Raw genomic sequence first — 26,761 nt, forward strand, 5'->3', positions numbered from 1 at the left:
GTGGGAGGGAAAGAGTCAGAGGGCGTGAGAGTCAGGGGAAGGGGGAGAGACAAAGGGAGAAAGAAAGAGATAAACAGAAGGAGGGAGAGAACGATTGAGGGAAGCAGTGATCAATGGCGGGAGAGACAGATGAAGTGAGGGAAAGAGCAAGAAACACAGCGAGAGACAAATAGAGTAAAACGAGAAGAATGGGATACAAGGAGAGAGGGTAGAAAGGGAGACAGAAGAAAGAGATTTGAAGATACAGAGTGTGATCTACTGGCCGTGTTATGCCTGAAAGGCTGTTAGGCACCCCTCTTCTGGGATCTACCCGGCTCGCCATGTCTCATGAGATCTAACACGTTCTCGCGAGATGTTGCGACGTGAATCACGCCAATTGTGGGCTGGATCACTTTTAAACAAATCTGCATATCAGAGTGAGATAGCTAGTCTCACACTAATATGCTCTCCCATGATCTACCCAAAGTGTGGGATCTAACCCCTTTCCCTTGGAGACCTCGGGTGAGCACTGTTCAGTACTGGTCTCCATAAATGGGGGGGTTGTGAGATCGGGATGTCATTTAAAAATGACGCCCAGATCTTCTTCTGCACTCAGGAGTTATGGCAAGCAGAGTTCCTCTGTGCAGAAAACGAGACTAAGTGTGGCCTGGTCGGGGCGTTCTCCGGCAAATACCCGGCTAAATGCGCCACTATGGGACTCTGTTTCCAATTGGGTAGATTGCGCCCTAAGTGAATACAAAGTCGCTATGGATACTCTCCATGTATAAGTCTGAACTACTGTTCAAAGTTCTACCCTAACTACCCAACCTATCTTAAATTGCAGGACATAGAGCAGAGCCATTGCTGAATCTCTGTTCCTCCCAGAAAGCAAAATTGGGCAGGTGTAAAATGGGTAAACTACTCGCTGTCTCACCTGGTGGCAACAATTGGAATTGACACCCATATTCAATGTTTCCATATCTAGCGGTCAGTTTGTGTTTGCTGTGACTTTCCAGGTAGCGGGTGAGATAACTTAACCCAAACGGGAATGTAGGAACCCCGCACTCTCACCGTTTCGAGTAACTTGAATGAATCAGCTAAGAAGACAGAGCCCAGTGTGGGGAATATCAAATTACCAGAGTTTCAATCGGTATTTTCTGTGGCATCGGCACATCGACAGTTGGCATCTCACTGTACTTGGGATATGCTTTCCTTGCACAGTTGCTGACCATGCTGTTCTTTGGAATAGAGGCTTTTATCTTTATCCTCTCACAACCTGCTGAGGAGCAGAACGAAAATTGCCCTCGGCTGTTTTGGGCCTTCACTTTCACGAACAGAAGCCTTTGGGGGGCAAGACAGAAATCGATTACTATGTGAATGGGAGGAGCTCTATGCAAGTTCACAGTAGAATGATAAGGACAACATTTCTTCTAACAGTAGAAAACTGTTCACCCTTCAAATAAAAATAGGTTCGCAGATTATGGGTTAACAATAACAGCAAAGAAATGTTTCCAGGTAACTTCATTGGATCTCAATATCGTTAATTTGACGGTTCTACCAAAATTATTCCTGATTGTAATATAAAAGCAGGAATCAAGACATAACCATTATCATGATAGATATGGTGGACGCACCCTGTATCCTCATCCAAGAAATAGTAGCCCCTGCCTGGGTAAGCACGATCTAGGTTGTCCATCTGGTTTGTCCTCAGGAAAGACCCAGTCTTGAATGTTCTTTTTGATAAGCGATTATGAATATCCGAGATTATGTTAAATGTGCTGCCTTGAGGGTAGCAAAGTCCCACTCGGATCCAATCATTCCTGTCAAGGACAACAAAATACCAGTGATACAACCACAAGCTATTTTACATTTAACGTACAAGTTGGTAGCTGAACTTGGGGTGCCTGAGTAAACACTGCACAGTTTGTTGGCGGGGCTCTCTTTGTGCTTTCTGCAAGGGGGGCACCTTGAGTGGGTCATGAGCCTAAGCTTCCACTCACAATAACATGGACCAGGTTTACTGGCCAGTGTTGAGTATTGGGCACCCACTATTCACTGCATACTATTCACCCAACAAGTAACATCCTGTTCACTTCCATCATTCTACCGGCATGGACAGATATCGCATAATATTTCCAACAAATAGTTCAGCGGCACATTTAAAAAAACAACTTATGAACACATGGCGATACCCAACTTAGTTTCAGCAACATTTTACAGGAGCTTGCCCAGGTGCCACCTCCACATGTCAGTTCAGGGCAGGGGTTCTCATGAGCTAACTGAACCTAACTTGTTGATATGAAGCGCAATCGAGCCCACTCACTGGTTGAAGTTGATGAGCCATATGGTAACCTCCTGGGGTGCTGGACCATCCCAGTGCACAGTGTATCCTTTCTGTAACATAATAACAGGCTGGTATTGCTGGTAATGAGAATGTTTGCCCAGGGCGCCCTTTAAATAGAGTGGCTTATCGGGGTACTCATCCTTAATCATCTTCATCTTCAGGCTTGATGGTCGCCTGGCCTGAATGTACACCTTAAAGCAAAAAAAAAATGAAGTCAACCTGCGAAACTATACAATGGCTCCTTTAATTCAGGTAATCTGATGCTTTAACCTGTCGCAAAGGAAAAGGCAAAGTTAGTCATTTTCCCTAAATCGAGCTGCCTGCAATGACTATGCATGCCAGAGGCTAATGTCAAAGATTCCGGCCGACGTATACTGCACTTTCCAATACCTGCTGCCAATTTCTGAAGCACCCACAGAAAACACAATCACAGCAAATTAGCCCCAAGCTAATCTCTGAGTCCAAGTTGAACGTGCTTCAGATTATTTTTGCCCATTGTAAATTGAACTGGAATCGCTAAATTGTAAAATCTATCCTCTGCAGCATTCAGACAATTGTAAAAAAAAAAAATCTGCCTTCTTGAAGGGCATTTGAATATCACCATAAAACAAATAAAAAACTTCCCAGGTGTCAAAGTTATTGTGTACAGATGCTCCATTGAACTGGCCCACGTGGGAGCACTGTGCCTAATGTTCAGTGACGGTGCGAATTACAACCAGCAGGAGACTACCAAATTACAGCTCACTCATCAAATTAAACATCAGAAACGGTTCGTACATTGAGAATTATTTGATAAAAAGTGAAGGACAAACTGTCGGCTCGCTGAGCAGCACTCTTATTTCCAAATCAGGAAGTCAAAGGATCAGGCCCCATGTCAGTGACTTGACAACATGATCGATATTGACACTCCCATTCAATCTGGAGGAGGAAGGGGGGGGGGGGTGCTGCACCATTGGAGGTGCCAACCTTTGGATGAGGTGCTTTAACTGAAGCTCTGCCTGCCCTCTCAGTTGAACGGAAAACTTGATTTTCCCTGGAACCCCCGCCAAATTTTACCTCACAACCAGCACAACTAAAAGAAGATTATCTCATTGTTCTTTGAGAGCCTTTGCTGCGTACAGATTGGTTTCCTCGACCAAAGCATTTTGGGGTGTCCTGAGGGTGTTGGGTGATGAATACTGATGGTCCTACTGATCACCTTGTGCAGCCACATTTTCTTCTTAACATGTTTATTAAAACATTTTCAGAATAAACAAAATTATACAAAACAGTCAACAAATTGTGAGGCAATAAACAGCAAGACTATCAAGCAAAAACACATATTAACTTAACCCCAAATAACTAAACTAAACCCTCCCAACAACTGACGCCGACTAGCTCCTTAAAAAAGGCAATGAATGGCTGTCATCTTAGGTAGAACCCTCCGACCGACCCTCTTATTGGTGTACTTGATCTTCTCCAAATGTAAGAAAGACATGAGGTCACCCAACCAAGCCGAGGCACTGGGCGGAATAAGAGAGCTCCATTCAAGTAGAACTAGTCTCCGGGCTATTAACGAGGCAAAGGTGAGGATATCCGCCTTCAGCCCTGTCTGAAGCACCTGCGAGTCCAATATTCCCAGAGGGCATGGATCCAAATCAACATTGAGTATTTCCGACACGGTGTTGAAGAAAGAGGTCCAGAAGCTCACTAACTTGGGACAAGACCAGAACGTATGAATGTGGTTAGCCCCCCCCCCCACCTCCCCAAGAGCAACGCTCACACTTGTCCGCCACCCCAGAGAAAAATCGACTCATCCTCGCTTTAATCAGATGCGCCCTGTGGACCACATGGAAATGGATCGGACTTAGACGAGCACACATGGAGTTGACTCAGAATGGGACTCAACTCACCCTCCCATTTCACCCTCACCTGACTCAACAGAGCTGACTCCGCTAAGAGGATATGGCCATATATGCCTGAAATAGTCCCCTCACCAGGCCCGGCAAAAGACCATATTCTCTTCAACTACGAAGAGGGTGTTGCCAAGGGAAAGGAGGCAAATGCATTGTGCGAAAAATCGGCAATCTGAAAGTATCTGAAAAGACTGGAACAAAGCAGTCTGGATTTCTCCATCATCTCCTTATAACTGGCAAACCTCCCCGCCACAAACAGGTCTTAATAACCTCTCCAAAACCTTACCCTCCATTGACTTAAACTTAGAGTCCAAACCCGCTGGCAGAAAATGGTGGTTGTTGCAGATGACAGACAACAAAGACAGGGAACAGAGCTTGAAATGCTGCCTGAGCTGCTTCAAAATTCTCAGGGTGGACACCACCACTGGATTCAGGGAAAATCGTACTGGAGAGAAAGACAACGATGCAGTTACCATTGAACCAAGGCTAGAAACGGTGCAGGAGCTCGCTTCCATTTGTCCCCATATGGAACCAGGATCACTGAACCATAACAATATCTTCTGGGGCAGCATGGTGGCACAGTGTTTAGCATTGCTGCCTCACATAGATTATCATAGAATTTACAGTGCAGAAGGAGCTGGTTTAGCACAGTGGGCTAAATCGCTGGCTTGTAATACAGAACAATGCCACAGCGCGGGTTCAATTCCTGTACCAGCCTCCCTGAACAGGCGCTGGAATGTGGCTACTAGGGGCTTTTCACAGTAACTTCATTGAAGCCTACTCATGACAATAAACGATTATTATTATTACAGCTTCAGGGGCCTGGGTTAAATTCCGGCCTCGGGTGACTGTCTGTGTGGAGTTTGCACTTTCTCCCTGTGTCTGTGTGGGTTTCCTCCAGGTGCTCCCACAGTCCAAAGGTGTGAAGGTGAGATGGATTGACCATGCTAAATTGACCCCAAGTGTCCAAAAGGGTTCCGGGGATAGAATGGAGAATTGGGTTTAAATAGGGTGCTCTTTCCAAGGGCCGGTGCAGACTCGATGGGCCAAATGGCCTCCTTCTGCACTTTAGGGATTCCATGATTCTATGAATATTGGCTGTCCAATAGTAGAACAATAAATTGGGAAGAGCCAAGCCCCTGACTGCCTATCTATTTGGAGCAAAGCTCCACGGATCCTTGGAGTCTTACCCGGCCAAATAAAGGAGGACATTAATTTATTGACAAGAAAGGACGTGGGGTGAAAATAGGGAGACATTGAAAAAGAAATAAAAATCTGGGGAGTACATTTATTTTGGTAGTCTGAACCCTGCCCGCCAATCACAGGGTGGGGGGGTTATCCCACATATGTAGGTTGGACTTGGCACTATCAACCAGACTAGCATAATTACATTTGTGAAGCGAGGCCCAATTGTTGGCCACCCGGACCCTCAGATGCTGAAGGCTAGTCTTGGCAAGGCAAAAAGATAGCGTCCCCAGTTGGGCTCTCCTCCCCGATGGGTTGACCAGGAAACATTCACTTTTGTCTAAGTTCAACTTGTACCCAGAGAAGGAGCCAAAACTCCGAAGCAGGTATATTATCCCATCCATAGAGGGTACTGGGTCCGTAATACAGAGACATCTGCGTAAAGGAACACCCGATGCTCCACCCCTCCCTGATTTAACCCCTTTCACTTAACAGAGGATCTCAGCGCTACAACAAGTGGTTCTATTGTGAAGGCAAAACAGAAGCAGAGACAATGGACACCCCTGTCTCATGCCCCTATTCAACAGCCAAAGTTCAGAGCTCCCATTGGAACTTTAGTTTCTCCACTGATTATCTGGCAGGAAATGGAACAACCTCTTGGGATTTCCTACCCTAGGCACTTTGAGCCCATGGAGCCACCTGCAAGATGGTTGAAAGGTCACACTCTGTGCCTGTTTCCTCCCCATTCAAAAACAATTCTCCAGGTGGAGGGCTACAGCTCACTGTTAAACTTGCTCTTAATTCTTGTACACATGTAATGGTTATATCACAGAAGGAAGCCATTCAGTCAATTGTGCTCATGTTGCAAGAGCAACTTGGGTAGTCCCAGTCCCCCGTCTTTTCCCCCAATGGCCCTGCAAATCTTTTCCTCTCGTGTAATTGAATAATTTGAAAGTCCCGATTGAATTTGCCACCAGCACAATCTCAGGCAGTGCATTCCAGGTCCTGACTATGTACTGCACAAAAAAACCCTATTATGCTGCCATTGGTTATTTTAACACATCATCTCAAATCGGTGTCCTCTAGTTCTTGAGCCATCTGCCAATGGAAACAGTTTCTCCCTATCTACTCCATCCAGATCCTCATGATTGTGAACTCTTCTATCAAATCTCACAACCTTCCCTTCGAAGGGGAATAATCTCAGCTGCTCCATTCTGCCTATGAAGTCCCTCATCCCTGTAACCATTCCCATTCTTTTCTGCAACCTCTCTAATGCCTTCACATCCTCCCAAAAATGTGGTCCCCAGAACTGGACACAATACCCCAGTTGATGCTGAACCAGTGTTTTATATTTCCTGGCTTTTGTACTTTACTCCTCTATTTATAAAGCCCAAGACCCTATTGCCTCATCAACAGCTCTTTCAACCTGCCTTGCCATCTTCAATAAGGTGTGCGCATCTACCCTCAGGTCCCTGCACCCCCTTTACAATTGTACCCTTTCTTTTATACTGCTTCTCACCATCCAAAATACATCACTTTACACAGTCCTTAAACTTTTTTTTTGTTAGCAAGGATAAATTCTAACAAGCAGGAAGTGAGCCTGCTATCTCTCGTGAGACACCAAGGGGGGTACTGCAGCCACATTGTAAATTCCCTCTGATATTTTGTTCCTTACGAAGGAATGTACGATTTTGATTGAGATAACAGGAAAAAAATCTTCACTAAAGTGGATACAGAATTGCTGCACCATAGCAACCAGTAGAACTCTTGCCCTCCCATTCCTGAGCATCGAGATATGCTGATTTGAAAAGTTATGGAAAGTTCAGGAGGCAGAGGGAGTTCACCAAGTGAGTATTGAATGGTGGAGCGAGGTTGTTGGGTTATTGGTCCCTTAGCCCCCATCGAGACACAGGGTAAGGCGCTAAACCGAAGAGGAAATAACAGGGAGATTAAATATGATTTGCATCAACTGATGACTTTGAACAGAAACCGGTAAGAATGAGATGAAGATTTAGAGAGAAAAGATTGGATTCTATTCCCACTTCAAGATGGTCACCTAGGAGAGATAATGTCAAAATAAAAGCAGTTCACACAGCCGCAGCGAGGAACAGTTTGGTCTCAACAATGCTAATGGAGTGTTGGAGGCTAAAATTGTGTAAATCAAACAGATGTTCCTCACACTGCATTTTGAATGCCTGACCCTCCAATCACGTTTCGAATGCCTGATCCTCCAATCACGTTTTGAATGCCTGATCCTCCAATCACGTTCCGAATGCCTGACCCTCCAATCACATTCTGAATGCCTGACCCTCCAATCACATTCTGAATGCCTGACCCTCCAATCACGTTTCGAATGCCTGATCCTCCAATCACGTTCCGAATGCCTGATCCTCCAATCACGTTTCGAATGCCTGATCCTCCAATCACGTTTCGAATGCCTGATCCTCCAATCACGTTCCGAATGCCTGACCCTCCAATCACATTCTGAATGCCTGACCCTCCAATCACGTTTCGAATGCCTGATCCTCCAATCACGTTCCGAATGCCTGACCCTCCAATCACATTTTGAATGCCTGACCCGCCAATCACATTTTGAATGCCTGATCCTCCAATCACGTTTCGAATGCCTGATCCTCCAATCACGTTCCGAATGCCTGATCCTCCAATCACGTTCCGAATGCCTGACCCTCCAATCACATTTTGAATGCCTGATCCTCCAATCACATTTCGAATGCCTGACCCTCCAATCACGCTTTGAATGCCTGATGCTCCAGTCACATTTCGAATGCCTGACCCTCCAATCACGCTTTGAATGCCTGATCCTCCAATCACGCTTTGAATGTCTGATCCTCCAATCACATTTTGAATGCCTGACCCTCCAATCACGTTTCGAATGCCTGACCCTCCAGTCACATTTCGAATGCCTGACCCTCCAATCACGCTTTGAATGCCTGATGCTCCAGTCACATTTCGAATGCCTGACCCTCCAATCACGCTTTGAATGCCTGATCCTCCAATCACGCTTTGAATGACTGATCCTCCAATCACATTTTGAATGCCTGACCCTCCAATCACGTTCCGAATGCCTGATCCTCCAATCACATTTCGAATGCCTGACCCTCCAATCACGCTTTGAATGCCTGATCCTCCAATCACGCTTTGAATGCCTGATCCTCCAATCACGCTTTGAATGCCTGATCCTCCAATCACGTTTTGAATGCCTGATCCTCCAATCATGTTTCGAATGCTTGACCCTCCAATCACGCTTTGAATGCCTGATCCTCCAATCACGTTTCGAATGCCTGATCCTCCAATCATGTTTCGAATGCTTGACCCTCCAATCACGCTTTGAATGCCTGATCCTCCAATCACGTTTCGAATGCCTGATCCTCCAATCACGCTTTGAATGCCTGATCCTCCAATCACGTTTCGAATGCCTGACCCTCCAATCACGCTTTGAATGCCTGATCCTCCAATCACGCTTTGAATGCCTGATCCTCCAATCACGTTTCGAATGCCTGACCCTCCAATCACGCTTTGAATGCCTGACCCTCCAATCACGTTTCGAATGCCTGACCCTCCATTCACGTTTTGAATGCCTGATCCTCCAATCACGTTTCGAATGCCTGACCCTCCAATCACGTTTCGAATGCCTGACCCTCCAATCACGTTCCGAATGCCTGACCCTCCAATCACGTTCCGAATGCCTGATCCTCCAATCACGTTTCGAATGCCTGATCCTCCAATCACGTTTCGAATGCCTGACCCTCCAATCACATTTTGAATGCCTGATCCTCCAATCACATTTCGAATGCCTGACCCTCCAATCACGCTTTGAATGCCTGATCCTCCAATCACGCTTTGAATGCCTGATCCTCCAATCACGCTTTGAATGCCTGATCCTCCAATCACGTTTTGAATGCCTGATCCTCCAATCATGTTTCGAATGCTTGACCCTCCAATCACGCTTTGAATGCCTGATCCTCCAATCACGTTTCGAATGCCTGATCCTCCAATCACGCTTTGAATGCCTGATCCTCCAATCACGTTTCGAATGCCTGACCCTCCAATCACGCTTTGAATGCCTGATCCTCCAATCACGTTTCGAATGTCTGATCCTCCAATCACGCTTTGAATGCCTGACCCTCCAATCACGTTTTGAATGCCTGACCCTCCAATCACGTTTTGAATGCCTGATCCTCCAATCACGTTTCGAATGACTGACCCTCCAATCACGTTTCGAATGCCTGACCCTCCAGTCACGTTTCGAATGCCTGACCCTCCAATCACGTTTCGAATGCCTGACCCTCCAATCACGTTTTGAATGCCTGACCCTCCAATCACGTTTCGAATGCCGACCCTCCAATCACGCTTTGAATGCCTGACCCTCCAATCACGTTTCGAATGCCTGACCCTCCATTCACGTTTTGAATGCCTGATCCTCCAATCACGTTTCGAATGCCTGACCCTCCAATCACGTTTTGAATGCCTGATCCTCCAATCACGTTTCGAATGCCTGACCCTCCAATCACGTTTCGAATGCCTGACCCTCCAATCACGTTTCGAATGCCTGACCCTCCAATCACGTTTCGAATGCCTGACCCTCCAATCACGTTTCGAATGCCTGACCCTCCAATCACGTTTCGAATGCCTGACCCTCCAATCACGTTCCGAATGCCTGATCCTCCAATCAAGCACAGAGGATTTATGTCTTTTTTCATTCTTTTCAGGTGGGCACCACTGGAGGTGTTGGCATTCAGTGCCCAAAATTAACTGTCCAGAGCAGCTAGAGGGCCTCTTGAACTGTGAAGGGTATCTGGTTAGGCCATTTCAGAGGGTAGCTAAGAGTCAACCACATTGGGGCAGATCTGGAGTCACGGTTAGGACGGATTGGGCTTTGTCCAATGCATTTCCTTTCCTAAAGGAGGGCAGTCAACCAACTGGATGTTTTCACCAAATCAGCAGCATACAAAAGGTGGTGGAAATCTGGAATTCTCTTTCCCAAAAGTCTGCTGAAGTTGAGTATCAACCGAAAACTTCAAAACTAAAAGTGATAATATTTGTCAGGTATTACAGGCAATGGGACCACAATGGGTAAATGGAGCTAAAATAGAGATCAGACATGACGGAAGAGGATTGAGGGGTTGAATGGCCTCCCTATGCCACTATATGTTAGAAGGGATATATGTCTATATATTCCTTTGTCCAAGTGATTTATAAGTACAATAAGATACCACCATGGATGGGCATGGTGGTGTGGTATTATCATAACCATCAGCATTGACAGAGTTAATGTAGTGTCGAGAGTAGCCACCAGAGGGATCTACAGTTACAACTGTGGTGATATACATCACTGTAAGTACACAAAGGGTTAATGTACATACACTACACCTAGAAGACACTAGAGAGAACACCAGAGACATGACACACAGACAGTCGTAGCGGGCCTGAATTTTAGAGTTTTGAAGCTTCTCCCCATAATTTTCAATCACAGCCTCTGTTCTGCACAATCGACCTACACTCCTTCCTCTCTCCTCAGATGCACCTGGACTCCAGCAGCAACAAACACGCATCAAAGTCGACGCAGTTATCCTACAAATGGGACCAGCACAGTCACCTAATCAGCTCAGGCTCTGCAAGTTAATGAAACACTACTGCATGAATAAGCACTGAACACAGCACATGCGACACCTCCATCAACCGAGGGGGAACTGGAGAGAATAATGAAAATGAATGTAAGAACCCTGCACCTGCGACCCAATCAGAAAAACAGGTAGGTGGTAGATTCTTGGACTGTCAATCTACCCAATCTGCAGGAGTGGATGCATCTGTAACTTCCTAAATAGAGTATGTTATCCCTTGAATGGAGCCAAAAGCTATGCTTTGATAAAGTCTGCCCCATTTCATGAACCTGAATGATTGAGGGAGTTATTGCACTCTGGGGAGAGCTGCTCCAAACATAGACGGCATCTTTAAGTTGTCTACTATGATTGTCCCTTTGAAGACTTTGAGTTTCTGTCGGCATTGTTCCTGGGCTTTTCTCCCCCTTTATTCTTTAATGGGATATGGGCATTGCTGGCAAGGCCAGAATTTGTTGCCCATCCCTAATTACCCTTGAACTGAGTGGTGGCAGTTAAGAATCAACTACATTGCTGTGGGTCTGGAGTTGGAGCCATATGTAGGCCAGACCACGTAAAGGCAGCAGATTTCCTTCCCGAAGGACAAAAGTGAACCAGATGTGCCTTTTTCACAACAATGTTCATCGTTACACTTTTAATTCCAGATGTTTCATTGAATTCAAATTTCACCATCTGCTGTTATGGGATTCAAACTCAGGACCTCAGAGCTTTACCCGGGTCTCCGGATTACTAGTCCAGTGACAATACCACTATGCCACCGTCTCCCTTTGGACTTGTTCTTCTGACAGTCTCTATGTGGATCTAATCTCCAATTCAACTTTCTGGTCCTGAGAGGGAATGACATCGGCCACGATAAACAAAGCCGCCAAACTGCTATTCAACTGCTGGGTTGTTCCCTCCTGTAACTTACTGATCTTTCTGACCCCCACTCAAAATTCTCCTCAATCACTTTTTCATAGCCTGTCGAAACTATGGAGAGACCAGCAAACTGATTGCTAAATAGAGACCTCAAAGACAACTTCATTTGGGTGGCAGGGTGGCACTGCTGCCTCACAGGACCCGGGACCCGGATTTTATACCGATCTTGGATGACTGTCTGTGTGGAATTTGCACATTCTCTCATGTCTGCGTGGGATTCTTCCGGGTGCTCCAGTTTCCTCCCACAATCCAAAGATGTGCAGGTTAGGTTGATTGGGCACGCCAAATTTCCCCTTACTATCCAAAGACACTAGGGCTGGGATTCTCCGGTAACCGGCGGGCGGGCCGTACCGGCGCCGAGGAGTGGCGTGAACCACTCTGGCAACGAGCCGCCCGGAAGGTGCAGAATCCTCCGCACCTTCGGGGGCTAGGCCAGCATCGGCCGGGTTGGCGCCGCGCCAACCGACGGCGAAGGGCCTCCGCCAGCCAGTGCGAGTTGGCGCATGCGTGGGAGTGCCAGTGTGTTCTGGCGTGATCCTAGCGCATGCGCAGTGGGGATCTTCTCCACGCCAGCCATGGCGGGCCTTCACCGTGGCCGGCGTGGAGGGAAAAAGTGCCCCCATGGCACAGACACGCCCGCGGATCGGTGGGCCCCAATTGAGGGCCAGGCCACCGTGGCCCCCCTTCCCCTGGGGCCAGATTCCCCCGCACCCCCCACCGAGGACTCCTCAGGCCACCCGCAGAGCCAGGTCCCACCGGTAGGAACCTTGGGCGAAATTCTCCGGAAACGGCGCGATGTCCGCTGACTGGCGCCCAAAACGGCGCAAATCAGACGGGCATCGCGCCGCCCCTTTGGGGGCCGAGCCCCAACATTGAGGGGCTAGGTCGGCGGCGGACAAATTTCCGCCCCTCCAGCTGACATCCACGGGCGGCGCATGCGCGGGAGCGTCAGCGGCCGCTGACAGCTTCCTACGCATGCGCAGTGGAGGGAGTCTCTTCTGCCTCCGCCATGATGGAGACCGTGGCGGAACGGAAGGGAAAGAGTGCCCCCACGCACAGGCCCGCCCGCGGATCGGTGGACCCCGATCGCGGGCCAGGCCACCGTGGGGGCACCCGCCGGGGCCAGATCGCCCCGCGCCCCCCCCAGGACCCCGGAGCCCGCCCGCGCCTCCTTGTCCCGCCGGTAAGGTAGGTGGTTTAAATTACGCCGGCGGGACAGGCATTTTAGCGGCGGGACTTCGGCCCATCCGGGCTGGAGAATCGCGTGGGGGGGCCCGCCAACCAGCGCGGCGCGATTCCCGCCCCCGCCAAATATCCGGTGCCGGAGACTTCGGCAACCGGCAGGGGCGGGCTTCACGCCAGCCCCCGGCAATTCTCCGACCCGGCGGGGGGTCGGAGAATTTTGCCCCTTGTTTGAATTACGCCGGCGGGACTGGCCGAAAGCGGGCGGCCACTTGGCCTATCGCAGAGCGGAGTATCGCCGGGGGGGGGGGGGCACTGCCAACAGCCCTGACCGGCGCGGCGCGATTCCCGCCCCCGCCAAAAAAACGGCGCCAAAGAATCCGGCAGCCGGCGTCGGGGCGGAAGGGCGGGATTCTCCGGCCCGGCGGGGGTCGGAGAATCCCGCCCTAGATGTCCAAAGATGTGCAGGTTACAGGGATAGGGCGGGGGAGTGGGCTTCGGTCGGGTGCTCTTTCAGAGGGTGGTGCAGACTCGTCAGGCCGAATGGCCTTCTTCTGCACTGTAGGTATTCCACGGATTCTATTCCCGCCACCCGACGCATTCTACTCAGCACTCCATCCTGACAGAAGGCCATCAACATTTTCTTCATATTTTAAGAACTGTCCACATAAAATAAAGGGAAATTAGGAGAAAATAAGGCCTTTTTAAAAAGAATGTCAGAAAATTTTAAAGCTGAACATTTCATTTGATTATTGGACACTTTCGTATGATACCATGGGTGCGATTCTCCCAGCCCCGCGCCGGGCCGGAGAATCGCCGCAACCGCGCCACGCTGCCCCGACGCCGGCGCGTGATTCTCCGAGGTGCGGAGAATCTGCGCCATTTGCGCCGCCGCGTTTTGCACGGCGCCAGTACTCTGGCCCGGATGGGCCGAGCGGCCGCGCAGATACGGCAGAGACCCGTCGGTGCCGTTCACCTCTGGTCACTGCCGGCGGGAACTCTGCGCGAAGGGTCGGGCAGGGCGGGCTGTGGGGCGGGGAAAAGCGCTCCTTCACGGGGGGGGGGGGGGGGCTGCGATGGGGTATAGCCCGCGATAGGGGCCCACCGATTGGCGGGCGGGCCTCTCCCCCCCGGGCCTACATTGTTGCGCGTCCAGCCCCAGAACCCCCGCGCCATGTTGCGTCGGGGCCGGAGCGTTCCGTGAGTTTACTGCGCATGCGTCGGTTGGCGCTTCGCCACTGTGCATGCGGGGGTTGGCGCCGCCCCCAGTCCACGCCAGGATGTAAGGCTGGAGCGGCGTGACCCGCTCCAGCTCCATGCTGGCCCCTTATGGGGGCCAGAATCCCTACTGCCCATGCCCGTTTCACAACGGCGTTCACGACGGCGCGGATACTTACTCCCACGATCGGTGAATCGCGCCCAAAATTTCACAAATTGGTGCACCCATACATCAAAAATTGCTTCCTTTGATTTTCCGGAAGAAAGGCTGTGGGAAAATGTCAACAATTTCCAGGACCATGCGCTTGTAATATTATTCCGACTGTGCTCACTGTAAGGAATCCCTTTCATTTCAAAGGGCAGGAGTTCCAATCTGATTAAGATTTATTTTTATTCTTCGTGGCATTTGTGTCACTGTCGAGGCCAGAATTTATTGTCCTTCTCTCAAGGCTCTTGAGAAGGAATCTTCTGAATGGCCATTTTAATTAAGAGTCAACCACATTGCTGTGGGTCTGGAGTCACGTGTAGGCCAGACCAGGTAAGGCCGGCAGATTTCCTTCCCTAAAGGACATTAGTGAACCAGGTGGGTTATGACAATGATAGTGGTCGCCATTGAAGCTCACTTTCAATTCCAGATTAAATAATTGGAATGATTAATTATTTGAATTCAGTTTCCACCAGTTGCTATGGTGGGATTTGAAACCAAAAAAACATTATCTTGGTTGTCTCCATTACTAGTCCTGTGGCATGACCCCTGCACCGCCATCTCTCCAGAGATGTCTAACGATTTGCAACAACGTTGCCCGCAGATCTTGTGAAAATCCTGAGGAAAGGGGACAACAGGAATACAATTCCATCCTTACTTGTGCGTAGTGACCACTGCAGATGGCGGACCTCCAGTCTGGCACGTCGATACAATCCGTGTGTCTGAGCAGCCAGTTATCATGTTTGACAATATAGGCTCCGGGAAACTCCGACAGTGATCCATCCACATCATGCAGGATTGTTGTCTTGTCACCATCCATATCCAAGTGATGGAACCAGATACCTGGCTCTCCAAAGAAGATTCGTGATGTGATCTAAAAGGCAAAGACCCAGAAACGTTACACAGAAACACTGGAATTCACAGCAGTGTAAAATAAGAAAGAATAAAAAGTTTTGCATTTATCTAGCGCCAGGATGCCCAAGGTGCTTTAGTCGTGCAGGAAAGCTGGTGGCCAAGCTGTGCACTATCGGATTTGGTCTTGCCTGTGGGGAGTTTGCACATTCTCCCGTATCTGCGTGTGTTTCCTCCGGGTGCTCCGGTTTCCTCCCACAGTCCAAAGATGTGCAGGATAGGTGGGGTTACAATGATAGGGAAGGGGAGTGGGCCAAGGTAGAGTGCTCTTTTGGAACGTTGGTGCAGGCTCGATGGACCGAATTACCTCCTCCTGCACTGTCGGGATTCTATGGGTGGGACTCAAACCTGGGGCATCTGGCTCAGAGGCAGAGAAGCCACCCACTGCACCATAAGACTTAGATCTTAAGAGAGAATAAATCTTGCATGTTGTACACTTGTTGTCTCACTTCCCCATTTATCAATGAGTATCTTTCTCCCTGTTACTACATATTGATTTCTTGGATATTTTATAATTTAAGACATTCATTTCAATGCAGAAATCCTGGGCTGGATTCTCCGGTCACCGTCACAGAAATCGTGTTCGGCGACTGGCCGGATAATCCGAGTTCACGACCAAATCAGGGGTGGCGCCGCTTTTGCGATGCTCCACCCCCTCCATAGCAGCGTACTCTAGGAGTACGCCGCAACACGTATCGACAGCCTCAGGACGTTACCTGGGCCCCGCCCTCCCCCGATAATCCGCCCCCGACCGGCCGAGTTCCAGACGGCATGGGACACATGTGGTCTCACCCGTCGGGAATTCGGCGTGGTGGCGGCGGACTCAGTCCAGTGCCACCACAGTCAGGGGAAGGCCGATCCGCGGGCGGGGGGGTCATTATTCAGGGCTGGGGGCACTGTGTGGGGGTGGTTTGGGGTTCGCGAGCTGGCCGAAGTGGGGGGACTATTTCGCGGGCCAGGGCCCAGCAATTCTCCGGGGCGTATCAGCAGCTAGAGCCGGGTGCTCTGCGCTGCCATCCTGCTAGCTCCCAGCAAAATGGGGAATCGGTGGCCGTTTTGCGCCATTTTTTCTGGTGTAAAACGGCACCGTTCCCACACCGGCGTGGGGACATAGCCACAGAATCGGAGAATCCAGCCCCTTGTGTTCGTTCAAATAATGACAGATAAAAGTGCTACAATCTGAGAACCTACCGGGACATCCTGGAAAGTGATACTTGTCACATTGTTGTTTGGACAGGTTTGCCAAGAGTTATTGAATCGGAACCCAATGGCGCTGGTGTGGCGACCATCCAGGGCAACAAATTTACGGAAAGTGCAGTTCTCCACATTTATCGGACCATCGTAGATCTGCACTCCTCGGATAGGGAATGTCCTGGGAACAGAGAAAGAAAGGATGGCATTCAATGTTAATTTGGATTACAAGGGTGAGTCACTGATCCCCTGCTATCAGAGACGGCGGGCGGGTCAGTGAATCAAGACACAAAATTATAACCACTTGTATGGCTGAATTCACTCAGTACAAGGCCAGTGAACTTACTCCAGAGCTTTGCGGCTGCTCGCCAGGTTTTTACATAGCAAAGCATGCAGATTGTATCAGAATTTTCAATAACACACATCAAAAACAAAAACCTTCCAGAGGACTGTTTGGTGTGGTGGGGGGTAGAACACTGTTTAAGTGAAGCCTGGTCACAGCACAGTTTCATCAGAACAATACCCAGGGTTTAGGGGGTTACGTTTAGGAGGTTAGGCTGCACACACTTGACTTGTATTCCTGTGGGGGGCGGTGGGAGGGGACACATTTGTTAAATTAGAATCAGGTCATTTAGGAGTGTGATTTGGGAAGCAGCTTTTCACACAAAGGCCGGAAGTAGTTTGGAACTCAGACCCAACCGTTTGAGCAGGCTGCACCAATTGGAGCTTTCAAGCCTCAGACTGAGAGGTTAAGGATATCGAGTGATGTGGATCTAAGGCAGGGAAATAGAATCAAGCTACACATTTAACCACAATCCAGTGGGATGGCGTAGGATGTTTGAGAGGCTGAATATGGTAGGATAGGACTTTTCTTCTCTCTGTTGACTGCATGTACCCTGTGTGATTACTGACATAATATGTGTGGGGACAATGAGTTTCCAACTGCCTCACAGCACAGTGAGGGGAGGTTTGCCCTGCGTCTAGAAGGCCTGAATGGTAAATGTGGAAATGCACAAGTAGACAATAATTGGACTGAGACCAGAGGACGAGTGGTTATTTTGGTTCTAATGATGGGTTTTATTGAATTACTTACACTCCTTTTGGAAGAGCTCGTCCACTGTGATCTAGGCCACCAGGTCCCCAAACGAGGTTGTCTGCCATCTCAGTTCCACGGTTTTCACTCTCCCCAACAAACAATGAGTTTTTTACCTCCTGTTTGGCCCCATCATCATCTGGAAAGGTTCCACCACTAGAAACATAAAGAGTAAATGTCAGCGTGGCTTCTTAAGTCAAAGAACAATACAGCACAGGAACAGGCCCTTTGGCCCTCCAAGCCTGTACTGGTAAAAGGTTGTAAGTACAAGATTTCAGTAGGTTGTCTAGCACACCAGCACAGTAATGAGGGTATGTTGCTATCTTTTGGTTGGTGCATTAAATTAAGGTTGTCAATGTCTTATTAATTACCTTGTTACGGTTTAACAGTATTTACATTGGTAAACAAATGAACGTGAACTAAGTCAACAAACTCTCCCCAGCAAAGAAAGCAGCCGTATCTTAGTTTTAATTTCACCAACTGGCATGATTCCGATTAACAAAAGGTTTTAGCTATTGATTCGGATGGGACATAAAAAATCCCAGGGCCCTATTTGAAAAACAGTAGAGACTTCCCCTGAAAAACTGACCAACACCACCAAAAACAAGTTGACAGACCAATTAGTCATTTGCTATTTATGGGATCTTGCTGTGTGGAATTTGGCTGCACCACAAACAGGTCTCAACTTGAAAAGAAGCCTGTTCCTGAGGATATGACAAGGCACTCCATAGAGGTAAGCTCAATCTTATTAATTCAGGTCAAGGTTCAGGAGACCTTGACCATCTCGGACATTTAACCAAACTTCCAAAAGAAGAAGAATCAGGATGGATTATTCCAATGCCAAACATGTTCCCAATACCTTTTTTTTGTTAAATATGATTCAGATCTTAGTTGACCAGGAAAAAGGATTTGGCAATATTTATATTCATGAGTTGTGTTCACGATGGGTTAAGGTTTTGCCAATGGCTGCTCCCTTAAGGAATTTATGACCAATCCTCTTACTTGTTTTCCAGTGTGATCCCAGGGGTTTGTCCTGGCCCCTAATTGGTTACTTCATGCCAATGGCTTTCCTTTGATCTTCATTTTAATGATATTCATTCCTTTGGAGATGATTCCATTCTACATTCATCAGCTTTTTTAAGGATCACACCTCTCTAGTATTGTCCTCTCTCTTCCAGTGTTATGTTCCAGTTACTCCATTCTGACCTCCTCTATTGCCTTCAATCCCGATCCTTTCAATTTTTGGCAGGTTTTTAAAAAAAGTTTTGACCTGTCACCTTGGATGATTCCATCCCTAGTTCTCCATCTTGGCCTGACTATTCCCTCAGACCTCAGTTAGCCCTCCCCCATCTCTTCACATTGTTAGAACTGCTTTCAACAACCTTGATTTCCTCCTCTGTGCTGAACACCTTTATTGCTAAAATAATAACCCTCTTAAAGCCCAAGACCGTTCAAGATTCCTCTCTCCCATAGCTAGGGAGTTACTTTGAAAATTCTCACTCTCCTAGGAGGATTCAAAGTAACATTTGTCACCTTACAGGAAATATTTCTCTCTCTCTCCTCTAATCTACAATAACTTATTCTTCGTTGATTTCCTCTATTCATTGATATTAGTAGTCGTTTGGTTGTGTAGAACTTGAGTATCACTCAAAAACTAACACTGTGAAGCTTTTTGCCTTGCACTCATCGGCCATTTTCAAGAATGCCAACTGTAAAGGGAAGAACAATTTATACTTCATGAGAAGAGAGTGCTGATTGGTTGGCAAACAAACACTGATTGGTAGAGGCGTTGCCGTGGAGAATGCAACAGTTAACTGATTACTGACAGTGAGCTGCCAAGCTTTGTTGAAATTCAAACCAGGCAGCTTGATGGTGATTAGTCAAGGCAATGCCCTGGGGAATGAACCAGAGAATGGCTGCCACCTATTTTGTTCAGTTGAAAAAGGCGTAATGTGTGTACATGCTCAGCACATTGCGTCTGTTTCAACAAAGTAGGTGACAGTTGTTCTCTGATTCAGTCCCCAGGGTGTCTTGACAAATCAGAGTCAAGCTGTCTGGTTCGAATTTAGACAAAACTTGACAGTCAATTGTCAGTCATCCGTGAACTGGTGCATTCTCCAAGGCAATGTCTCTACCAATCAAGAGTCTACTTGCCAACCAATCAGCACTCTTCTCATGAAGAATAAAGTGGTATAAAAACATAAAATTCTGGAAAGATGCAGCAGGTCTGGCAGCATCTCCGGAATGTGACACAGAGTTAATGGGCCCTGCGTAAATCCCACTTTGTCAAGAGAATTCCGGGAGACCCAAAATGGGATTTGCGCCAGGCGCCAAATAATATCCACTGCTTCCCGCCTGCTTCAGCTGCCTTGAACTGGTTCATGCCCTCGCTGGGCATGAACTAGGTTGGCATGTTTAAATCTTCATTTAAATATGCAGAACCTGTTTTGAGCTGGATTTCTCCTGGCTCCTGCAACTCTCCCACCCACTGGCCCGATGTGAAGCTGCCGCAAATCACTACTAACCTCCACAAAAGGATACCAGACGCGATGACCACACCAGGGGGCTCGGATGCCTTTGTAGCCCCCAGGTGGTCGGGGACATGGCAGGGCACTGGCCCCTGGCATCCTGGCCAGGTTGGTACTGCCAAGTGGAGGGGCCTGAAGGAGGAAGGTCCTGAATGGGGAGGGGCCTGAGGAGGCATTTGGCAACCCTATGGTGGGGTGTTGATTGATGCAAGCGATAGGGGTGCGGCTGATGCTGACGATAGGGGGGTGGAGGTCTTTGCCAGAAAGATGTTGTGGGGAGGCATTGCCGGCGAGAAGTGTGGGGGGGGGAACGGAGGATGGGAGCCTGAGTGGCAGTCTGAGTTCGGGGTGGCATTTAAAAATAGCGCCTGATCTCTGACGATCCGGACCTGCCGGCATCTCCCGGTCCCGCATACCTCATTCAGGGCACAGTTCACCCCGACCTCGAGAAAACTTTCTAAGGATTTGGATTTTGTTTATTGTCACATGTACCAAGGTGCAGTGAAAAGTATTTTTCGACGAGCAGCACAACAGATCATTAAGTACATGAAAAGAAAAGGAAATAAAAGAAAATACATAATGGGGCAACACAAGGTACACGATGTACACAAAAGGAAATAAGAGAAAATATATAATCGGGCACCACCACTTAGAATTAAATTTTAAAAGGTTAGCACAATTGTAAGTAAAGCAAAAAGTGGATCTGTTAGGGAGAGCTCGGTGAGAGTCGCCATGCTCCGGCGCCATCTTGTGCATCTAAGTGTGGGTGGATTGCAATCTAGATCGCGCCCAGTTGCCCGATGGGACACACAACTCGTTTCCAGCCAGAGACCATAGTTAGAAATGTTTTGGGGAAGTGGCGCCCTTTTTTTTTTAGTCCATATAAAGAACAAAGAACAAAGAGAATTATAGCACAGGAAGAGGCCCATCGGCCCTCCAAGCCTGCGCCGACTATGCTACACGTCTAAACTAAAATCTTCTACACTTCTGGGGTCTGGAATCTATTCCCATCCTATTCATGTATTTGTCAGGATGCCCCTTAAACGTCACTATCGTCCCTGCTTCCACCACCTCCTCCAGCAGCGAGTTCCAGGCACCCGGTACCCTCTGTCTAAAATACCTGCCTCATACATCTCCTCTAAACCTTGCACCTTAAACCTATGCCCCCTAGTAATTGACCCCTCTACCCTGGGAAAAAGTCTCTGACTATCCACTCGGTCTATGCCCCTCATAATTTTGTAGACCTCTATCAGGTCGCCCCTCAACCTCCGTTGTTCCAGTGAGAACAAACCGAGTTTCTGCAACCTCTCATCATAGCTACTGCCCTCCATACAAGGCAACATCCTGGTAAATCTCTTCTGCACCCTCTCTGAAGCCTCCACACATCCTTCTGGTAGTGTCGCGACCAAAATTGAACACTATCCTCCAAGTGTGGCCTAAATACAGCTGCAATATGACTTGCCAATTTTTATACTCAATGCCCCGGCCAATGAAGGCAAGCATGCCGTATGCCTTCTTGACTACCTTCTCCACCTGTGTTGCCCCTTTCAGTGACCTGTGGGCCTGTACACCTACATCTCTGACTGTCAATACTCTTGAGGGTTCTACCATTCACTGTATATTCCCGACCGGTATTAGACCTTCCAAAATGCATTACTTCACATTTGTCCGGATTAAACTCCATCTGCCATCTCTCCGCCCAAGTCTCCAAACGATCTAAATCCTGCTGTATCCTCTGACAGTCCTCATCGCCATCCGCAATTTCACCAGCCTTTGTGTCGTCCGCAAACTTACTAATCAGACCAGTTACATTTTCCTCCAAATCATTTATATATACTACGAACAGCAAAGGTCCCAGCACTGATCCCTGCGCATCTTTTTCAGAGCTTCTTCTTCAAGTACAAATTGTTGATCCCATTACGCTTGGTATCCTGGTGAATGTCCTGATGAATGCAAGACTAAAAGCTTTGACATGTATAATTTTTCAGCCATACTCAAGTTTTATTGATATTACTTTTGTGAATGATCCTCTGAACTCTCTCGGGTGGGGCAGCACGGTAACACAGTGGTTAGCACTGTTGCTCCACAGCGACAGGGACCTGGGTTCGATTCCCGGCTTGGGTCACTGTCTGTGCAGAGTCTGCTCCTTCTCCATCTGTCTGCGTGAGTTTCCTCCGGGCACTCCGGTTTCCTCCCACAATTCCCGAAAGATGTGCTCGTTAGGCTAATTGGACATTCTGAATTCTCCCTCAGTGCACCCGAACAGGTGAGGGATGTGGCGACTCGGGGATTTTCACAGTAACTTCATTGCAGTGTTACTGTAAGCCTACTTGTGTCACTAATAAAGATTATTATTATGTTTCTTTTAAGTTGTTCCTGGTTTCTTTCCACCGTACTTTCTTACTGGTTTAACTCACCTCACCATCACTTACTCTAATTCATTCTTTCCTTGGATTTCAAATTAGTAACTCATCATCACTCTCAGTTTCCTCCTCCACACAGAACATAAGAAATAGGAGCAGGAATTGACCATTTGGCCCATCAAACTTGCTCCACCATTCGACACAATTATGACTGATCTTGGGTTTCAACTCCATTTTCATACCCGCTCTCCACATCCCCTAATTTCCTGACAAACCAGATATCTGTCTATCCCAGTCTTAAAAATATTCCACAATGGAGCATCCACAATCCTCTGCGTTAGAGAATTCCAAATATTCACACCCGTTTGAGTGAAGAAATTGTTCCTCACCCCAGCCCTAAATGATCAATTGCTTATCCAGAGATTAAACCTCCCCACCCCCCCAGCGTTCTAGATTCTCCAGACAATGGAAACAACACAGCGCACCCCGCCCCTGGGTTTCCCAGTGGGGTGGTTTCAATGGGAAATCCCATTGTCAAGCATTAGGAAGAGAGAATCCCGCCCAACCTCTCATTGTGTCCCTGTCAAGCCCCTTCAGCAGCTTCAATGAGATCACCTCTCGTTTTTATAAACTCCAGACAACATAGGCTCAATTTACTCAGCCTCCTATCATAGGTCAACCACATCATCCTGGGACCAAGTCAGCAAACCTTTGTTGTACCACAACCAATGCAGATATATCCTCCTTTAAATATGGAGACCTAAGCGGCACACAGTATTCCAGATGTGGTGTCAACAAAGCCCTGCACAATTGCAGCAAGACCTCTTTATTCCTGTACTCCAATCTCCAATCAAGGCCAACATGCCAATTGCCTTCCTGATTTCTTGCTGGTTACCTAAATGTTAACTTTCTGAGTTCCTTGCACCAGCCCACCCAAATCTCTCTGCATTTACAATATTCACGCCTTTTAAAAAATATTCTACTTTCCTATTCTTATGATCAAAGTGAATAACTTCACATTGCCCAACATTGTACTCCATCAGCTGAATTGTTGTCCACTCATTTAGACATATCTCTTTGCAGCCTCTTTGTGTCCTTCTCATAACTTTCAATATATTAGTCTCTTTCTCTCAGTCATTAATATAGATTGTAAATAGATGAAGCCCCAGCATGGATTCTTACAGTGACCCACTCGACAAAGCCTGCCCTCTTGAAAATGCCCCATTTATACCTACTCTTTGCTTCCTGTCTGTTAACTAATCCTCTACCCATGCTATCCCCAACTCCATGAGCCCTTATCTTGTCTATTCAAATGCCTTTTCAAAATCCAAGTATACAACATCTACTGATCTCCCTTTATCTACCATACTAGTTACATCCTCAAAAAAATGTCATAGATTTTTCAAACACAATATCCATTTCACAAAATCATTATGTTGACTGGTTTGTCTGGTCATACCCATGATTCTCTAAGTGCATTTTCTAAGACTTCCTTAATAATAGATTCGAGAACTTTCCGATCACATCTAATGTTAGACACATCCCGACAACTGCTGGGTCATATCAAATAGTACATCCCTTTGGCTATTTGCAACAGGCAAAGTGTTGACTGTGCTCAACCAGCTTTTGCTTGCAAAACTCAAGAGCATAGTGTCCAACACTAAATGTGATTCTGTGACTGGATAACACTTGCTAAACAATCCTCAGCGTGCTGAGAATTATACTAACAATTTAAGATTATTAGTTGAGCTAATAGTGTGGTGGGCAAGAAGCTACACATATTCACACACATACTATACAAAGCTTGGGGGACAGTGATTCCTTGGCTTATTCTCCCTGACAATGCCTTGACCAATCATAGCTGGCCTGCCTTGTTTGAGTTTAAACAAGAGCTTGGCAGTTAACTCTTCATTCTCCATGGCTTTGCCTCTCCCAACCAGTGTCCACTTGCCAACAAATCAGCACCCTCTTCTTATGCAGCATAAATTATTCTTCCCTTTGAGATTTGGTATTCTTGCAGACCTATCCTGATGAGTGCAAGATGAAAAACTTTGACAGATTGTGCCTCTTTTTCAGCAATATAAAGACAGGTGTCTGTGTATAAAACCGAGCCTGCCGTTGAGGGGATCAGAGGAGGTGCTTTTATGAGTTGTATGTGTAATGCAGTTAAAAAGGACAGAAGGCTAAGAAGAGTAGGGTGGACAGGACTCCTATTGTTGCTGTTTCAGGGCTGCTTTAACCAAAGCCAATCAAATCATTTAAAGCGGTCAGAGAAGTGGGTTCTGTGCCATCATGCTGCTGTGAGTCTAGTTGGAGAGTTGCTGCAGGAATGTGTTATTTGGGTGTCAACCATAACCCAGAACCTTGTATAGATACTGCTGCCAGTGATAGCGACTTGAGGGCCAAATCCAGTCAGAGGCTGCAAATGAAAGGCAATGGCCGATCCGAGTCTACATGTTCCACTTCCAAGACATCGCGCAGACGTGATGGGCCGAAGGGCCTTTTCTGCTCTGTAGACCTCTATGACTCCAAGAAACGGCAAGTAAGGCCTGTCTAAATCTGATAATTGCTGCCTAGTTTATTAAATTTTATACTTTCACACTTCAGAAATCTTTCCAACTTGTTATAATTAGTTGGCTTCACCGTTGATACTTCCATCATGTCCACACCAAACAAAAACCTTGACCTTTAACCACGGTCGTGTCCTGCACTCTGACCTTTAATCATGACTTTGTCAGCAAACAATGCAAATTCAGCAATACCAAGATAGCCTTTGATTACTTAAAGCTCTTACCTGGCAAGAGTCAGTCCAATTCCATTATCAGCAAATCTAAAAGGAAAAGGACAAACAAAAGTGAAGAATGACGTGAGCAGAATTGAAACAGAACATTTCCAGGCCCAAGGCAACAACATCAAACAAACATTGGTGACCTAAATGGATAGTTCAGTAATAGCTCACAGCGTCAAAGTTTGCTCAGTGCACTCATTCCGTCCAATCTTCTTAATCTCCATGAAAAAGCAAACAATCACTGGTGCCTATGTGTAGCGACAGCATCAATACATTCAAAAAGCATGTGTTTATAATTTTCTACACTCAATGACCAGGGAAACTCGCCCCCTCATTATGTCTCCGTGTAGATAACACGGATTAAGGTATTGCTTTTTTTGGCACTCTTCGATGTATTGCAGAGATTTTGTACGGATTTGAAGGCAGTGAAGGCATCTACTCTGTGACTGAGCGATTGAATATTTGAATAAAGAAAGAATTATAATTGCAATGGGAATGGACAGCCATAGTTAGGAGTGGGTTTTCATTCCCTCTGCCTGGGGTTAACAAGCAGTAAAGTCCTCAAAATGGGGCTGTTGGCCTTCCCATCCTATTAAAAATGGCAATGGGGGTGACTCCATTTTGAAAAAGGCTTTCAGTCGGGTGTTCAAAGCGTCCAGTTTTAATATGCAAGTGTGGACCCGATAACATCGAAGGACCCCAATTGGCAACTCTGCTTGGAGCCTGTGCAGTGCCCGGGACATTGAATTTATTTGTCGACCCAGAGGAGAACACCTGTTCCTTTGGGACAGACAAAAAGAATATGGAACTGTCATAATTGCAGCAGAGGCCAGGCTACGCAAACCAAGAGTTTATTCCAGAAAGGAAAAGGAGCTGCAGCGATCTTGTACAACACAAGCATTCCAGCCCGGGACCATCGGGAAGACCGGTCTGGGTTGGTTACAGTAATTATAGTCCCGCTAACAAATCTCGATGGGGTGAGCCTCCGCCTGCTCAATACGAGAACTCGTCCTCCACAAACCCCTCGGGAAGATCAATCAATGATCCCCAGGGGTCTTTGTCGGGGTTATAACAGGAACCTTCCCCATGCTTTCACTTAAATATGATCGAGATGGGTAAATGTCAGGTGATCAGTAGCAGTAGCATGGGGGACTAGGAGGTCAATCATTGAATAGAATCATAGAAACCCTACAGTACAGAAAGAGGCCATTTGACCCATCGAGTCTACTCTGACCCTCTGAAAGAGCACCATACCTATGCCCAAACCCCCACCCTATCCCTGTAACCCCATAACCCCACCTAACGTTTAGACACTAAGGGA

General features: G+C 47.4%; 1 protein-coding gene across 3 annotated transcripts in view; it reads right to left on the reverse strand.

Annotated features, from left to right (window-relative positions):
* Window positions 1–26,761, reverse strand: part of cemip (cell migration inducing hyaluronidase 1) — a 319,445-nt gene that overhangs the window by 24,299 nt on the left and 268,385 nt on the right. For all 3 annotated transcript variants that reach the window (XM_072468761.1, XM_072468760.1, XM_072468759.1), the window contains exons 19-25: window positions 25,447–25,482; window positions 17,762–17,917; window positions 16,669–16,849; window positions 15,224–15,439; window positions 2,303–2,514; window positions 1,614–1,799; window positions 1,116–1,320 (exon numbers count right to left, since the gene is read on the reverse strand). In XM_072468761.1, the coding sequence (XP_072324862.1) occupies window positions 1,116–1,320; window positions 1,614–1,799; window positions 2,303–2,514; window positions 15,224–15,439; window positions 16,669–16,849; window positions 17,762–17,917; window positions 25,447–25,482 (1,192 nt within the window). The remainder of the gene's footprint in view (window positions 1–1,115; window positions 1,321–1,613; window positions 1,800–2,302; window positions 2,515–15,223; window positions 15,440–16,668; window positions 16,850–17,761; window positions 17,918–25,446; window positions 25,483–26,761) is intronic.

This window comes from Scyliorhinus torazame, chromosome 12 (assembly GCF_047496885.1).
Source record: "Scyliorhinus torazame isolate Kashiwa2021f chromosome 12, sScyTor2.1, whole genome shotgun sequence".
Lineage (NCBI taxonomy): Eukaryota > Metazoa > Chordata > Chondrichthyes > Carcharhiniformes > Scyliorhinidae > Scyliorhinus > Scyliorhinus torazame.